This window comes from Adelges cooleyi, unplaced genomic scaffold (genome assembly GCF_023614345.1).
Source record: "Adelges cooleyi isolate 19-005CV unplaced genomic scaffold, UGA_ACOO_1.1 ACOO_flye_CR_arks_rails_tigmint_CR_PRNA_9, whole genome shotgun sequence".
Classification (NCBI taxonomy): Eukaryota; Metazoa; Arthropoda; class Insecta; order Hemiptera; family Adelgidae; genus Adelges; species Adelges cooleyi.
Genome location: NW_026096579.1, coordinates 9670411 through 9688675, shown reverse-complemented (window position 1 = coordinate 9688675; position 18265 = coordinate 9670411). Strand labels below are relative to the sequence as shown.

The following is an 18265-nucleotide window of genomic DNA, read 5'->3' as shown; positions in this document are numbered from 1 at the left end:
TATCGTTTTCTTATATTGTACTGAGCCTAATAATTAATATGTAATATATTTGAAAAAAAAATGTTCCAATATGAAACAAAAAAAGTGACAACAGTGATTAATTATCAAATTAGTGACTAAAAGTGACGAAATGTGACTGGATTACACCCCTGAAGTGAACAACACTTAACCGTGTCAACAAATTGTATATTTTATTTCCTCGGCGAATCCAAAAATGCCTCGATGCCCCAACAAGGCTCAAACCGGCCCACGGTAGTCTTACCGGCTTTCTCAAAGTCCTCGTTTCAATCAGAATGTGCAGCGTCGTTAAACTATCATTAATTGTATCATAATAAAGCAAAACAAAAACGACAATCGTACCTCGATCGACGTACACGTCGAAATCGTCCCGGGTGCCTTTCAGACACGAGTGAAATCCTTTGCTGAACCTCCGGGTTATGGTGCCCGTGCTGTGAGCCGGACTCACGGGCGGTTGTGCGTCCGGCAAATCGTTCATGACCGACATCATGATAATATTGTTATTGAATATTTAAAAAAAAAAAAACAAGTTTAAATTTTTTTGTTTTTTAAAACGTACCATAGAAGAACAAAAAAAATGTTTATAATGAAAAACTACCGGGGGCGGCTGCGACGTCGCAAACGAACATGGCGGTGCGGTTAGCGGCAAGATAACGCGGGAACAGTCAACCTCTTGACGCACCGGTCGCCGCACATACACTGACTGGTGTCTACCGTCTGTGCCGTACAACCCGAACGAACGTTTGCCTTGCCGCCGCGCCATCGCCGCCGTGTGTCTCCATAGCAATAAAAACTAATAATAATAATAATAATAATAAATTACAACGCGAATGACGAAAAAAAAATCCGATGACGACGAGACTAGAAGACTATCCGAGGTAAACAGATAATAATACATTATAAATTATAATATACGATTATCGCCGTCAACGGTATTTACCTATTCTGCGAAACGTTCGCCTCGGTTTGTCCGCCGCCGTTCTAATATCAATTAGCTGGTCAAAATTAAGGGCACAGAAAAAAAAATGCCAAAAACGTTAGTTTAAAAATTGAGCTTCCCCCCCCCCTCAAAAAAAAAAATTTCTCCTACCGGCTACCTCGGTGTCATTGCCCGATGTGTAAGCTATGACGTATAGTTACTAAGTTACAAGCAAGTTATACCATATTTTGTGATTTGAAGATAATAATGTATGGGTGGCTGAGTGCCTACGACATCCTGACGCTATAACTTTAGTCACTTACCAATGTTGTCCATCGGCCATTCCCATTGATATTACATAAATATTGTATGTAGGTATGCCTATTTCCATTATGTTCGAGTAGGATTTTTATCAATGGAAATCCAACACAAAGTATGTCATCAAACCAAAAACGTGGGTTAATACTGTATTGGGTTTATGTATACCCTAAAAACCTAATAGAGGAGTGCTTTTTCCAACTCTGTTCAGGATAGATAACAATGCTGATCATAAAAAAACACTTTAGCGTTTTAAAAGTTACCGCGCGAACAGAATAAAAAATTAAGCCATAAAATACAATTGAGCAATATTAATTAAAACGCTAAATGGAAAATGAGTGAAAATATGTAAAATGTAAAGCGGCAAAATTATGCAATAAACGTTTTTGCAGGCAATTATTATAATTATAACTACTCGTTTGGCAATAAATATTTAAATTCGTACAACTGTACCCTAAAATTAAGCATTTAAACTACTCTCAACCACTTATGAAGTCGACGTTTTTGGGAATATAATTATTATTCGAGTTCAACGTATGTAGGTGTTTTTAATAATGAAAAATTACACCGGTGGTACATCATCTGTGTGTGGTACACAATTCACAGCATTATCACTCAACCACAGTGCATTTTATTTAAGTAAACGGCAAACATATTTCATTATGCCCGTCAGGACCCTCTAAATATTTCCTATTACTCATTGTTGGCCAGTTTAATTATTGAAAAAAAAAACGTAAACCGAGAAGATAATAATTGTTGTTTTTATTTTTTGGCGCACGAATAATAATTATAATTATTATTATACAAATGAATGATTAATGAATCATTCATTTTTCAACAAGTATTTTTTCACAACAATTGTATTCAGTTATACCCGACTGAGCCGATAAACAATGCTTCCAGGGAACATATTCATTTATTATGCAATTATTCGATCTGGCGATGCTTATAATTTCGTTTTAAATATATTTTTTCTCGTGGAAATTCGCATACAGAGTGATCAATTAATGCTACAATAATTTTTTCTTAAAATAATGACAATTTTGCAGTTTTTCTGTTTGGAGACACTTTAATTTATGTTATTTTACAACACTATTCAGAATGTTATCTTTTTTCAGATATCTATCCACTTTTAAAACTCAAATTGAATTCTCAAGTTGAGACAAATTTACCGAACATTTTTAGTGGTCAATAACCTGTTTCGGATAATTATAATTCCTCCCGTCCTAAATTTGAAACTTTAATAACTATGGATTGAGATGAAATAAAAACGAAAAATTAAAATCGCTGGCTTTATCGTGATCATTAGTAGATTAGTAGATAGATTTTCGTCTGGAAAATAGAAACGTATCATCCAGCTGTTTAAGATCCAACCGACGATCGACACGCAGAGACATTTGTCAACATTATGTGTGCACTATAATGCTATTTTTAAACCTCAACTAGACAACGCACCCCGTTTGTTAAAACGCCAACGTTGTCAAGCTTATTAAACAGCCATCACGCCAATTGGTTCAGCATGTGTGTAATAAATGCGATCATCTCATACAGATTATGTTTAGTACACTTGTATCGTTAAATCCAATAAGATATTCATTTCAAATGTAATTCGAATCAATCACGTAAAGCTAGTTGTATGCCGTATGCAAATTATTATACTGTTGTGTATTATAAAATCATATTTTGAGCTTCGGAATGATTAATCCACCAGATGAATCGGTTATTTCAAAAACGACATGTCATTGTTTTTTATTAAATTACTTTTTGTTAATATTTATACTATATACGTAGTTACATGTTCTATGTAAAAGCCATATATTTTGTCTAACTCAAATTTATTACAAATATCGACCATGAGAAGTTGGAATCACTGCAAAAACAGCGAAGTCATTGTGTATTATTATTAATTTTTGTTTGTTAAAACAATTTACTGTGTAAAAGATAGTACGTTTGTTAATTTCTTTTTTAATTTGTCAACATAAATTTAATTGATTATTTTGCCAAGTATTCTATTCTGCAGTTCTGGTATTTACCAATAATAAACGCATTTTTTAAATTATAATTTTGTAAAAAAAAAAAAAAATACCTACACAATTTTGTGGAATAGTATTAATAATATGTCTGTGTTATGTTTACCTTATTATACATGAAAGTAATTGATAATTTAAATTGGCATTTAAAAATACCAACTCAATCAAGTTAAAAAAAAAAAAATATATTAACCGACGGATTTCCAAAAATTCCCTATCAAACCAGTGTAATAAATTATGTGAGACTTACCTAAGGGAGATAGTGCACATATTTGTCTGGAACTAGGGGTCTCTTGCAACGACACGCTATCGGTCACGTCGTCTTCTTCTTCGCCTTCGTCTTCCTCCAACAAAACTGGATGTTGATTGATCAGTTCATAGCCCCATCGTTGTCGGAATTTCTTTGCTCCTCCGTCCAATCTGACCCGTGGCAAATCCACAAACAAAGAATCGCCAATCTTCACATGGTAAAACAAACACACGACAAATTAAAACACGTTTGCACCAATATTTATGTAGGTAAACTTAGGGTAACTAACAAAGCATAGGTATACTTAGTCAAGTTCGTTGTATAATCGAAAGCAAAAAGCTTGCATAAGCATGTTAACAAAAGTGCATCTATCCGTGACACAAATAAAAATGTAATACATATATATTTTGGTTCTTGTTCCAAAATCGTGCAGTACAGTGAAATAAGAATTGTCTGAAAGGTACTATCAGCTGATACTAGATTTTTGAATAGGTATAAGTTTTTTTCAGTGGCTTCAAAAAAAAAACCTTACAATAGCCTTACAATATTGGGTTATGTTAAAGTATATAATAGTTGTCGCCCAATAAGTACTCTTATAACTAATATCGTCACTTAGGAGACTGTGGACGTCATTGACGATTTTTTATTTTTGGTAGCTCTTAGGTGTATTAAGTGCGTGTAAACTCAAGCAGTAGATGAGACCTAAGCCTACTCAACTTGACCCGTAGTTTCATCTATAGTACATTTTTAATGCTGAATATAGTAATCAAGTGTTCTATAATATTCAATATTTTTTTAAATTAATACTCTATAAAATATATAATTTATTAAGGGGCAGGCGATTAGGTAACTAAATCGACATTATATCATTTTTTCTATTTTAGAATGAGTTATTTAGGTATTTTTGCACCATTCAGCCTAAAAAGCCTTTTTAGAGAAAAGATTGACTTAAGATTCTCAAAAATTCAACTTTCTATTCCAACGCTGTAACGAGTGTTTGAGTATTACACATTTTTGGTGTTTATTTTCAAAAACGGTTATAGATTTAACAATTAATAAATATAAATACTGTATACTATATACACGTGAAAAATGATACTCCAAAACCATCATAAATTAAATTTAAAAAAAAGTTTATATGATTACACAAACTGTAGATGTAAACAAATCTTGGTCTTGCCAGTTGTTTACAAATTACAATAAATACAAATGTTCAATAGTATAATTTAGTAAACCTGTTTACAACGATTGAATGGCGTTATTTTTACATCACTTTTAGCATAAGCTTCATACTAATATTTACATAAAATATAATTGCATACACGTTTGAATGGTTAGCACCAGCGTACTATTTACCATATTCGGGTAAGTCCAAATAGGCTTGATAAGTGTTTTTATTGACAGGTCTTTGGAATCTGGCATTTTAGAACAATTTGTGTATTTTTTGAGAGAGAAAAAAAAAAAGAGTTAAAAAACAGTTTTTACTAGAAAAATTACAGTTTTAATTAAATTTTTGAAAATGATAGTTACATAATAAAAATATATTATTAAATTTTATATATATATATAATTTTAAATAATACTTGAACAATTTTGTTTACATATTGTTCTACTCCACAAATCAAATATTTTTTTTTTTTTAACTTAAACCTAATTTAACGTTGAACATCAGAGTAATATAGTTCTTGGATCAAAATGCGTTAAAGTTGCCGCCATACGTTTCGAAAGGTGAATCCATTAGTGGAGAATCCGAAAAAATTTCGGTTGAACTTAAAAACGGTAACTCAGTCTCAGTAATGTTTTCTATCGACTGCTCGGTTGTCACAACTTCAACATCGTTCTCGCTTACTGTTGTATCGTTCTCGCTCACAGTCGGGTCGTTCTCGGTAACTGTTGTGTCGTTCTCGGTAACTGTTGTGTCATCGTCGCTGACTCTAGTAACATTATCGCCGACTTCAGACTCTTGGCCAATGACTGCTGTGGTCTCGTTTTCACTGACTTTGGTGTCATGCTCGCCGACTTTGGTTTCCCCCACGCTGCCATTAGCCTTATCCTCGGACACTTTGATTTGTGGTTCATGGACTACGATCATGGGTATGTTCAATTTGTAAACGATGGTGGAATTGAGAGTGTCTGGAGTTCGGGTCAGCATTGGATAGTAGTGGAACACGTTGACGTCGCCCACCACTTGTACGGCAACATTGTTTTGGGGTGGTGTCAGCTGTTGCTGGTCCTGTTGCTGTTGCTGCTCTAACAAACGTTTATACTGGGTTTCCCGAATGGATGCCATGCGAGCAGCTAGAAGTTTGCTCAGGTTGTTTTCCGGTGTCAACCGATGAGACGCGTCCGTGGCATACACCCCGGTGTCAAAAGCTCCGGGATTTTCATTGAAGTTGCTCTGGAACGATTTAAGATTTGGCTGCCTAAATCCCCACAGAGGATGCCGGTACGCGTCCACGTGGGAATCGGGCACGTGAGCCTGTATTCCTTCGTTCCACGGCTCGATCGGGCTCTACGCAATAGAAACGAGTAAGTGATTTAATAGCCACACTCAAGTCAATCATATGAATGCGTTCAAACTTTCGTGGAATGAACTTTTAGCTTGATCTTTTTCGGAGCTATCCATATTGTCATTGGTTAGCTGACGTTTCGGATCCATTGCAGGGTCCATCTTTAGAGCAACAGTCACAGTTTTACTATCGCTATACTATACTAAACATAGTCACAAAAGTTGAAGGGGACTTTCGCTTTAGTGATAGACCCTGCAATTGGTTCGAAATGTCAGCTAACAAATAACAAAATGCATACATCCAAAAATGATCAAGCTGACAAGTCCATCGATCAAAGCACACTACAGCACAGGGAATCCAAGGGCATTTCCATGAAGTCACTATTGAGGTTATCGTACTCTCCTACTGCATTCCGAGTAACCTACCCGAGGAGCTCCGATTAGGAACGTCAGCAATTACAATTTAGGATCACTACAGAAACTCCATAATCAGATGATCTATTTGGTCTTTCGAGCATTGAATAGGATCTACATAATCCCGTTTGAAAATATAATAAGAACCGTATTGTATTAACGTGGTTGCCTTGTAGTAGAGTTTATGAATTCCAAATTGTACTCCTGTCAGATGTCTTTACGTAAGTGTAACTCATTAAAAATCTACTCCTTTGGTATTCACACGGATTTCAATTTGTACGATTGTTTTATATCTGTATAATCCAGTACTTCTAAGAAATACCTGTGCCCCTGGACATCCTGTGCTGTTAGGGCAAAGTTTTACTCAATCTGGCCTTACCTGGTTAATACCAAAAGACATTGCGCCTAACGATCTTCGCCAGTGTGACTTTAGCTGTAAATAAAATATGACACTGTTTATAAAAAACACGTTTACACCAGATATTAGGTAATTATTGATTTACCAAAGGTTCTGGACTCAATAACACATTGGTCGGTTGCATAATATCTTCATTGATCGCGTGAACGACCGCACACAGGACCACCAACAGACTTAAGACGGTGACTCCGTGCATTTTCAGATTATTTATTTTAATACTATACAACACATTAAAAACAAATAAGTCAAAAACTAACAAAAAAAAAACAAATTATACTAATAATCATTATTACTAAATTCTAACTAAAGCATTGTCTCCCGCTTTTGCTTACGTTATTTATACTCTAATCTTGTTAATAGTAACGACGATTTAATTTGTTCAACATAATCTATAATCAATGTATGAATTATTAATTTGTCGGTTTCGTCATACAATAGGTTTACCTACGCGTTATGTGTAATTCGACCAATACATAATAATTAACATATTATCTATTAAAAAAAAAAGCCTATGACGCTACGAATATTTCCGATAATACGCGTTGTGTGTGAAAAAATGAATTTCTAGTAATAAAATGACCAACGAAAAATTAAAGTTCTATTTGCGAACCGATAACCTATCAGCTACAAAAGTATAATCCCATAGGAAATAGCCAATGTTCCTCTTCTACCTGTTACCGATAATAATTATTATTATTGTACACAGTGTGATGTCCGTATCAAATGGAAGGTCAAACAATGTCTATTATTTTATCCGGCGTTTGCAATTTTAGAAACCCTATAATTCATGTTGTTTGTACTGTTTTTACATCATCTTAACTTTTATTGTTCTTTTAGTCGTTAGTTCCGATATTACATTATCAGATTCAGATACTTATGAAACGTTTATTATCTAGCGGGAATCATAATATTTAAGTTACAATTAAAACGTGATCGGTAGTTATTATATATGTACATTAAATTTATTTGTCAAAATCGGAATTTTTGGAGAAATAGAACAGTTATTGCTTAGCGTGATTGGATGGAGTCCAAGAATCAGTGGGTAGTTGACAATAATCCTAACTATAGAATTGATAATATCAGTAAAACATATTTCTCATCATCCGTATTGTTTTTACGAGATTAAAAAATAGAAAAAAAACATTTTTGGGACGTAAAAAATAAGTTGGTTATTGTGTCGGTTAGAATCTATATCATTCGGGGGAGTAAATTATTTTGATTTTTGAGAACTAAAATAAAAACCATTAGAAACCGTTGTCTTTATGTGCTATTTTATTGTACTTTTTTATTTAAAAAAAATCATTAGGGGGAAAGTTATAAATATATCTTTGAATGAGACAAATTTGAAGAGTTAGTAGAGGATTAGGTACTTATTGTGTTATTTGCATTGGAAAAATACATTTATTTTTGTCCCAACCCTAGTGCGTACCCGAGACTAGATAAATTTCAGTTTCAACCGCAATACTTAAATATTTACTTAATAATTTAAATTATCAAAACAATGTATGACTAATTAATTAACGAACGTACCTTATAAACAAACGAGCCAACACTATATTGAACCGCTTCGAGGCTTGAACTCAGTTCGGGGTTTGAGTTGAACCGGTGCAATGGAAGAGTATTAATCGACTGATTGCTTTTTATAAGTATTTTACACACTTATAACACAATGAAAACAACGTGCAAATGATAAACAAAAATTGTATTAATTATACAATAACCTTTAGACAGTCTCTAGGAATTCACTCGCCGCAATCTCCACTGCTAATCAACAAATATTGAATGGTACATACTATATTTATATTATAATGATATAATAATTAGGGTTAAAAATAGCACGTTTTTACTACTCACTTGTGGATATAATTTGCATTATCACGACCCATGTGTGATTTTATGCTAAACCATAGGAAATTATAAAAAACCGATTATACTGTATACACTCCACCCTCCCCCCTCCAAATTTGGCCAGTCCAATTATTAATTGAAAACGTTTGTGATCGTGTTCGGTATTTAACTAATTTATTATACTGCCAGTGTACATGTAAAAGGGATGCATTTATCAGAAGGCAACCACATGAAACTTGATCCTAGGAACCTGAAGTCAAAGTTAAATCGTTACCGCTAATCTAAGTAACATCGATTTTTTTTTTATCACAAACTTAAACAAATTTCACATATTTTTCCTCCTGAAATATATTCGGCCCAAAAATGCTCAGCATAACATAAAACAAATGTTTCTTTTTATAACCGTTTTAATAGTTATACATTTTTTTATTGATTAAAACATATCTTGAACGTAATATCATAATAATTAACATTAATCAATTATAGTACTTATTTATTGCGTAGGAACTTAAATATATATATTTCATAACATGACAAATTCCAATCCTTGCTCAGAACTTGTTATAACAAAAATAACCTGTGCCGAGTTGAAGCAGGCAACCTTAAGAACAACCATTTGTATTTTCATTGGATTTCTCCAAGAATACACGACTTATAACATTGAGAGTCGTAGTCGAACAATACTGCTAATTAGTTACAAGAAATTTGCCAACTGAAAATTTAGCTATTTTTTGTTTTTTGAAAAATAATAATGATAACTAGAGCTGTGTTTGGGGGGCATGTTTGTATGTTAAAAATATATTGAGCTAAAATGCAATTTTTGTTCTAATTTGAAATACAAAAATGACTGCCCCCTCCTTTCTCCAGATGGGGAATTGTAAACAAATATAAATGGAAATTAAATAATTGACATTTTTCAGTTTTAATCGAAAGATTTTAATTATTAGCAGTTAACGTAATACCCAATATAAAAACCACCATATTCTTTAATGTTTTTTTTATAAATCAATCGCTGAATTTCTATTTGTTTTAAGAATTCGTTTTCTACTTAATTTAAACTTTAAAACCAAGATCTTTCACAAAAAACATTTGGTTTGGACTTTAGCTTGAGATTTAGCAAAAATAAACACCTATACCGAACCTCTTAAATAAATGGTATATATGTTACAATAAAATAACATTATACATGTATTATACATTCGACACTTCCGTTAATTTGTTTTTAATAAATTAGTAAACGGGCGAATTAAATATTTACTTTGCTACCTGACAATCAAAAAGTCGATAGCATTAAACAATAAATTCTTAAGCAATCATCGATTTGATAGGAAAATCATATTGTAATAAAAAGTTATTAAAATACTGAAAATTTACTTTGTAATGCGTGTTATCAGTGTACAACAAAATAAACGTAAGATTACAATTGTTTGTGTCTATTATTATTAAATAGCATAATATATATGTAGATATAATATATTATGTAGATACAATGGGTGATTCGGAATTAAAGTGAATCGTAATAAGAAGACCCGTGGATTAAATTTATTGCAATGTCATTAACGAGCATTCTGCATTTTATCATATTATTTATCAATAATACAACTAAATAAGTTCAAAGTTTTGATAGTCTGAAAGTAATGTCAAAACTAATTAATACACGATATTTAAAACAACTAACAAAGTGCACTATTACTTAATATTGCGATAACCATGAGCTAATAAAAAAAAAGCAAAACCGCATAAATCAGCCATTTTGCGCGGTTAATTAGAAAATAACACAATGATGTGTACCTAAGAACATCATTTTAAATAGTTTCTAATTATATTATATAGCTTTGTATTTTTTATTTGACACAATTATTATTTATCAAGTGGAAAAGCACTTTCTATTTATGGCCACTGCATAGTTATAAAATATTTTGAACATTTTTTTCTCTCGAGATTATATAAAACGTAAAAGATTAAATTATCATTAGTTAATACAATTAGGTTTTAATTGTACAGTATTATTATAAAAAACAATTGGGTGTATAAAAGCATGGCAATATTATTATCTTAGTATGATAATAAAAAACAAAAATAACCATACGCGTCTGCCTTATATTAGACTGACAGCACTGGTTTGCGAATTTTCAATACCAGATCATCCTTTTTTTTTACATATATCTATATATATAATTGTATATTTTGGACTCGAGTCATTAAACTATTAAGATTGCTGAAAATACTCGTATAGCACGTCCATCGCACATGCCCTATAGCAGTTATAAACGATTATATAACTTCTAAGAATACTAATAAAAAAACACATCACACATAAAAACCATATCACTGAAAGAAGTCCTTTACACGGTCTAAATCTAGAGCAAAATAATAATATTAAATCTGTTTTGTCGATAAAATTAAGTACTACTAAACAAAAAAAAAAACAAAAACTCTTTAGCCCGACATTCTACGGTGGGATGCATGCACGTCCATTAAGTTTGTATGACCATTAAATGTATCTTTTATTATGTTTGCGTAACCCGTCATTAGTCATGAAAAAGATTAAAATAGTATAAACTAATTCATACAGAATTGTTGAAAACCGTGCAAGTGTAAAAATTACTATAACAAAAAATATTATTAATTTAAAAAATCCAGTTGAATTTAGAAATTATTTTAACCGGGTCAGAATAAAATCACTCTTAAAAATAAGCTAATCTAACCAAATAGCATCTTTGCGAATCTAAATATGGTTAAAAATATAAAATTTTGATTAAAACTACTAAACTTATATGGTGTTTTTTTTGGTTTTTATCTCGATACAAAAAAAATAAGTATAGATTATTTTTTATGTACACTCTAGATTCAAACACATAGTCAAAAAATAACAAATAAAAATAAAGGTAGTCGTGAAGATCCTATTAAACAACATTCTGGTAATTTCTCACTATGCTGGTATGGACTGTACTGGATTTTTTTATGTTACGGATAAGGTTAGACCTACCTTCAGTCTAATTTTCAATTCTTAAGACCTAAAATTGTGCCTAATGAACAAAAAACTTTCAACCTCTTTCGGGTCGATTTCGCCAATTATCAAGTAAAAAAAAAAAACAAATGTGTAGCTCAATGGAGTACTATTTTTTTTTTTTTTTGATGATAACACTTAATAATAACAGTTTTAACAGTGTAACTATAAACCATACGTAAGACATGGTTTACATAGAAACGTATATTATGTATAAATGCACATGCGACAAGCGAAAAACGTTACAAGACAGGACACATGCTGTAAGACAAAAGCAGGGGGGTAAATCATGACAGATATAATACAAATGAGTTATTAATTATTATTATTTACACCAACACAATACAGGAAAACTGATACTACAGTACAGCTAGTCGGGGATAAGTTGTTGATATTTTATTTTATTTAAAAAATTAATAACAATAATTAGAAATTAAAAACATGAAAATGTGATACTTTTCCCCCAAGTTAATGTGCGATAAAAGAAATAATAACGGACTCTTAAATTGTTCCATCTTGAGAAATGATATCCTTTCAAACTAGTCGCACTGTAGTGTACACACAGACGATTAAATAATAATAATATAGTATACATTTTATAATATTTCCGTAAAACAAGCACCAACCTTAAAAGCGTGCGTTATTGTCCTTAGCGCGGTCCCGGGAAATATCTATGAAATAAAATTTGACAAATTAGTACAGTATATGCACTGTCGTTATGCCGTATAGTTAGTTTAGAAAGAGATTAACACGAAAGGGGTTCCATTAAAATAACGCATACGTATAATAGTAGCTCTTTAGTTCACAAGTGGCCCACGAGTCGCTTAAGTTCGACTTTGAGAAAACAAAGGTTAACATAGTTGTAATACATAACAATGCACGTAAGTAATACATATATAGGAATTAAGATAATACTCAAATACTTGTACACATGGCTAATAACCAAGTTGTTTAAGCCTTAACTCGCCTAGAGCTAATAAAAGTTATTTGACATGTTCGAAATTGGTTGAAAACTATTTTTTTGTCAATTTTTTTCAATTACCTATATTTCGCTATAAACGAAACAATTCACTTAGACAATAAAAAAAAAATGTCGAATTACTGTATTAGAATATATGACAGTTTATACAAAGTTTGCGTGTGTTTACCGTTATTATTATGCATGTAAAAATGTTAATTTTTTCCTCCAACGATTGACCCAGACCACTTGTTTATCAAGAAATTGGATGATAATAGTAAAATAGATGATAATGGAAAAAAATATATATATTTACAGATAACTCTTCGCTCCTGTAGGCGGTCAGCGTTTGTTCGTCTTGCAGCAGGACACAAAAATAAGGTTCCCAAGTGACAAAATTCAATGACTTGTCTTTGACCACGTTGCCCGGCCGATGACCAATGTCCAGGTCTCGATCTGCAGTAAAAAAAAAAATGATTGACGGATGAATATTTAAAATAAATTTAAAAGGTATTATAAAATTAAAAGCCAGCAAAGTGAGGACGGATTACATCGTCGGGGAGGTTATGGGGAGGTCACTAAGCGCTTTGATGTGTAGATGGTAGAAATATCGAAAAACTATTGTAATTTGTAAAGGCAAAAATGTGTTCAAAACTATAATTATAGATAAATATTCCATACACATTTAGAATTAATAAGGGGCGTATCTAGGAATGAATGCGGGGGCTAGAAAAAAATATCACTTCAAATAGATAGAAACAATAGACATTGAGTTAAAGTTTGTATAGTAAATAATAAATACTTATCTACTATATTATAATAAAAAAATAACATAAAAATACACTTTTAATGCACAAAATAGGTATAATGTCGTACAATTATAATATTCTGAAAAAAATACATAGTATAATAGTTAAATTACTCGGACCAAGATAAATCTTCATATTCTTAAATGTTCTATAATACATGTTAATCGCTTCATCAGTACTTACAGGAATATTTTGAGCGTTTTAATAACGAGAATATTTTTTCAGCACCAACAGTGTGGTGACTGGTATGTGGTGTCATATATTTGCAACGTTGGGAATAACTAAATAATATAGCTGGTGCTCGTAGCTTTAGATCGAAACCAAGATTTAAGGTGATATTAATTGACAAACCCGTAAAATATTATTACCTAAAATAGCCCACCTTTGTGTCTGCCTCAGATTCGACTATATTTAAAAAGTAATACACAAAGTAGAAAGATATGTAAACTTTTTTTGGGGTTTTGGGGTGGAGGACTTTTGAAACGTTTGTCCTATATGGTACCTTTCGGGTACGATTTCTGATATATAGACTTGTTTCACGAAAAAAATCGGCTCAGCGGTTTAGAAGCAAGTCCAGACACAAAAATATAAAAACACATCATGGTAAAAACAATACCTTCTCAACACCGCATAATAATACCTAATACTCCAAATAATAATACCGGTGTGTGTTTTTTTTTCTTTGCTTGTTTAACAATTCTGATGCGAAGGGCTGTTAAAATAATACTGCCATGAAGGTTTTTTTTTTTGTACCACTTAAGCACGTGCAAACATGGTGAGTACATACATTTAGGGTCGATTTTGGCGTCATTTGTTTCTATGCCGTCGACTGCGAATATCCACCTCAATGGTGGTTGGATCTTCAAATACATACACTACGCGTCGTCAGTGTTCGGCACTTGGATAACAGTCGGACAACCCAATCCACACAAGGTGAATACAAATCCATTTAACGTTAATTGTGAGAGTTTGTACATCGAATATAGTTTTTGGTCGATAGTTAAAAGCTAAATATTGTGATAAACGCACGAGTGACTCATATTAATCAATGCCGGATAAGAGTTAAGGTTACCTTGTTGATTAAAAACGGAACGACCCGATAAACTTTCTTGTTATTTGGTGTTGTTAATAAAAAAAAATAGTCAACGCGTATTTTTCAGTTGTTTATTTAAATGATGCGAAACAAATTGAACGAGGATTAATTTTTTAATTATTATTATTATTAATTATACCCACAGCATTCGTGGCTATTGGGTAACATTAAAGGTTAATTACACGATAAGTAATAAATATTTACATTACAAACACAGAAGTATACAATACAATAAACAGGTTGGGTTTGAATTCAATTAGGTTTGAAATTTCAGTGATGTAGAATTGAATAAATGTTTGATCACGATGGGGGCAAAGTGTTTGTGCCAGGTGATCGCTGATGTGCAGTCAATTAAGAGTGACGATTAATTATCATGACAGATAAATTACATTTATAGAGTTATACATTTATAGAGGATATGTCGGCCAAAATGTATTCTGATTAACAATTAATTAACTATTCAATAGTAATCGTTGATTACACGACATTAAAAAAACAAACCATTATGTCATGCCATGCGCATGTGTCGATTAATTAAAAAAAAAAAACATATTTCAACAACAATAATAACGGACTCGTAAAAAACCCGAATAGATTGCACAACGCTTGCTAAACAATAATATGCCTCATGCCATTGATTTTTGAATATACAGATAAGCGGTGCTAAACACAAGAACGGGTTTATGTCGCTGCTTATCTGTATGATGTTTCAAAAAAAATCAACGCTTATGCCAAAGGTGTGCGCATGCAGTGTGTTCGCGCGGAGATAAGCTTTTGCACGAGTGTGTGTTTGTTTTTGTTGTTGCAATGTGCTCGTACAATGTTATTAGACATTTCCCGTTCAACATAGTAATAATAATAATTAATACAATATTATTGTATCGTGTAAAACGTGCGCAGGTTAGAACGTACGCCGTTTCGTTGACATGGTGTCTGGCCGTTGTCGCGAACCAAGTAAATTACACGATGAAAACTTGGACCGAAGATCCGATTGAGGTAAAATAACGTGCAAGAGTAAACAATTTTTCAACAAAAAATATTCAAAGGTCGACATTTTTAAGTTTCGATACGTATAGCTGAGAAAGTATTGTTTTTACGATGATGAATGTTTTTGTGACTGGGACGGCCAGAAATCATACCCAAATCTATATTGGGTAAAGTTCACCCCTTCTCTCTTAAAAATCCAGAAAAACATTTAAAAAAATGTATACATATCTTTCAGCCAGATTTAGTTCCAAATTTGTAGACATTTTTTTTTTTATATGTAATAATATTTATGCTGTCGTTCAGTTCAAATGCTTCCCGAAAAACCTGCGACCTCTTCGATTCCACTGTCTTCTTTTGGTTTTTATTTTTAGAACGCCGAACGGGATGTGGCCTTTGAGAAAATCGCCCGGCTGGACTTTTGGACGTTTAACACGATATCCCTCGTCAGTTGTCTCATGCCTCTCGTCAATAGGAAAACGATTCCCATACAATTGAACACAATATGCGAATCGCCCAAAGGTAAAAAGAAAATCAACCGAAGATGCTATTTGCTTTTTTAAATTGACCGCCCATATGCAGGATCAGCGTGGAGAACTTTGAAGTTCGTTATCGTCATCGTCATATTGCTGTTGGGAAACTTAACGCCGACGTTGCTTGGGTTATTATTGAGAAAAGCCGATCACAAAGCGTCGTACAACTTACTTTTTCAGGTAACAAATCAGGGAGTAAAGGAGCAAACGGTAAGTGGGTGGTCGGTTTAGGTTTGGACAAGGCGGAAAAAGGATGTGTGTGACAGAAGGAGTCAAAGACAAGAAGGCATTAAATCATTGAAAAATTATAAAACAAACGCAGGCAGGAAATAAGGTGTTCATGATCAAGAGAACTTGTTTTTGAAAACAAACGTCATTTGTACGATTTTATTAACCAAATGGAAGTGTACATCAAAACGAAAAGCACAAGGCAATAAAACATCAGTCTCGCAATTTTTTTTCAAGTGAAAATATCGATTACAACGACTGTAATAAATGATTAATTTTCCTAAAATGTACTCAATATCAGTAGTCTGTCCCGCGACCCAACCCAACCTATTAACAGTTGATTTATGCGTTCCAAAAAGTGATTTGATTTGATTTCACTGCGAACGCGCGCATTTTCGATTAAACTTTTCAAATTTCAATCACAATAACAATAATAATATAAAATAAACTTGTTTTAATTTCGAAGATGTGAATTCCTCGTTCGAATTTGTAAACGAGTTATACTTCTACCGTCTATAGATTCGCGCAGGAAGCGTTTAATGCAAAGTTAGGGCAAAGTGACAACTAAGCGTTATGACAATTCCTGAAAACCTGTGACCTGTCCTGTCTATTTTTTTTTTATCAAAATATAATAGTTGGTACAAATAACAAATTTAGAACGCAACGTGATCGGTAATTTATTATAAAAAAATGTTTCAATACATTTTTTATTATTTTACTAATATTGATTACCGTATTGGCTGGCCCACCTCTCCACCTTGAAAAAATTAATCACCGCAGTTTTTTTTTTTTTTTTGTTAAGGACATTTGCAAATTGGGAACGCTAACGGTCGATCTGCAATTCTCGTGGTTTTGCTACAGCCTCCGAAACGGGTTTGAATGTTTAAACGATTCGCTTATAGCGATTTCCGACCATTCACTTCGTAATTTCGCATGGGGCAAAGAGACTCTGCCCAAGAAAAACGTGGAAGGTGAGATTTTTTATAACGGACTAGCAACGCCCCCCTAGGACCTTCGCAAAAGAGCTATGACTAGTGTAATAGTATGTACAAAAATATGATGTGTGCCAACTAGGCGAAAATGTATTCTCATTAACGATCAATAGAATAAAACGATTAATCACAGGCGTAACGTTAATACATGTTTTAGGTAACTTTATTTTCTAAAAATCGGTTAACTGTTTCATTGCTCTTGATTAATTACTCGATTTTACTTAAAAACGATTAATTATTATTACACTTATTACACCAATTTTAAATCAATCAAGATTGCTTTTCTTTTTATCGTTTTTTATTTAATCAATAGTATGTTCTCATAAACTAGAGTTTTCAACATTTTCATTTATATAGAAAATACACCGGACAATACAAAATGCAGGCGTCGGCAAACATGTATTCTGATTAACGATTAATGTTGAATCGTTGAATGATGATTACAATGCTCGCGATTAACTATTGTACCTTTTTAGATTAATCAAATTAAAGATTATTGATTAAAAAGCAAATTACACGGCGATCGACGATTTATCAGTACAATTAGTATTCATTATTTTTAATCGGTGTTTATTTAATCAATAATTTGTTCCAGCACGTTTTACAATTGTATAATTTAATCAATATACTCTCGATAATTTTCTATTGTTTATTGATGAATAATGAACAGTAAATTTAGTAGTTATGTAATTTTTATTAATTAATATTTAATTAATTATATGTTAAACATGTTGTAGATTATTTTAGTTAAAAAGTAATCGTTAACAAATGTGGCAAATTTCCATTTGGAAATTTATTTTTCAACAGTTTTTGTTGAATTCAATTGTACGAATACGTTAATTAATCGACGTCTACCAAAGCCTTTGATTACAGCTAAAAATTGTGGATTATTATTTAAATATTTAATTTACAAATGCCGTAGCTCTGTTTTTCT

The 18265-nt window shown here is 32.3% G+C and overlaps 2 protein-coding genes across 6 annotated transcripts in view; both read right to left on the bottom strand.

The window, feature by feature from the left end:
- LOC126846371 (ras GTPase-activating protein raskol-like) overlaps nucleotides 1-18265 on the bottom strand; it is a 119598-nt gene that overhangs the window by 51282 nt on the left and 50051 nt on the right. For 3 of the 5 annotated variants that reach the window (XM_050585718.1, XM_050585719.1, XM_050585715.1), the window contains 3 exons: nucleotides 13009-13148; nucleotides 12361-12405; nucleotides 3536-3743 (listed from right to left, as the gene is read on the bottom strand). In XM_050585718.1, coding sequence (XP_050441675.1) covers nucleotides 3536-3743; nucleotides 12361-12405; nucleotides 13009-13148 — 393 coding nt within the window. Of the gene's footprint in view, nucleotides 1-360; nucleotides 683-3535; nucleotides 3744-12360; nucleotides 12406-13008; nucleotides 13149-18265 lie in introns of those variants that run through there. The other 2 variants (XM_050585716.1, XM_050585720.1) reach the window with 2 other exon arrangements.
- LOC126846381 (uncharacterized) lies at nucleotides 4697-8615 on the bottom strand. The gene is made up of 4 exons (XM_050585738.1): nucleotides 8407-8615; nucleotides 6962-7094; nucleotides 6838-6891; nucleotides 4697-6047 (listed from the first exon to the last, which is right to left on the bottom strand). Exons 2-4 carry the CDS (start codon nucleotides 7070-7072, stop codon nucleotides 5226-5228), a joined length of 987 nt encoding a protein of 328 aa, XP_050441695.1. The 5' UTR covers nucleotides 7073-7094; nucleotides 8407-8615; the 3' UTR covers nucleotides 4697-5225.

What these genes read in the sequence shown, in the direction of transcription:
- LOC126846381 (XM_050585738.1), bottom strand. Translation starts at nt 7,072, where the DNA reads ATGCACGGAGTCACCGTCTTAAGTCTGTTGGTGGTCCTGTGTGCGGTC. An exon ending in TATTGAGTCCAGAACCTTTG is followed by an intron (nt 6,892 to 6,961) that starts GTAAATCAATAA and finishes TTTTATTTACAG; the next exon opens with CTAAAGTCACACTGGCGAAG. An exon ending in TGTCTTTTGGTATTAACCAG is followed by an intron (nt 6,048 to 6,837) that starts GTAAGGCCAGAT and finishes TCTATTGCGTAG; the next exon opens with AGCCCGATCGAGCCGTGGAA.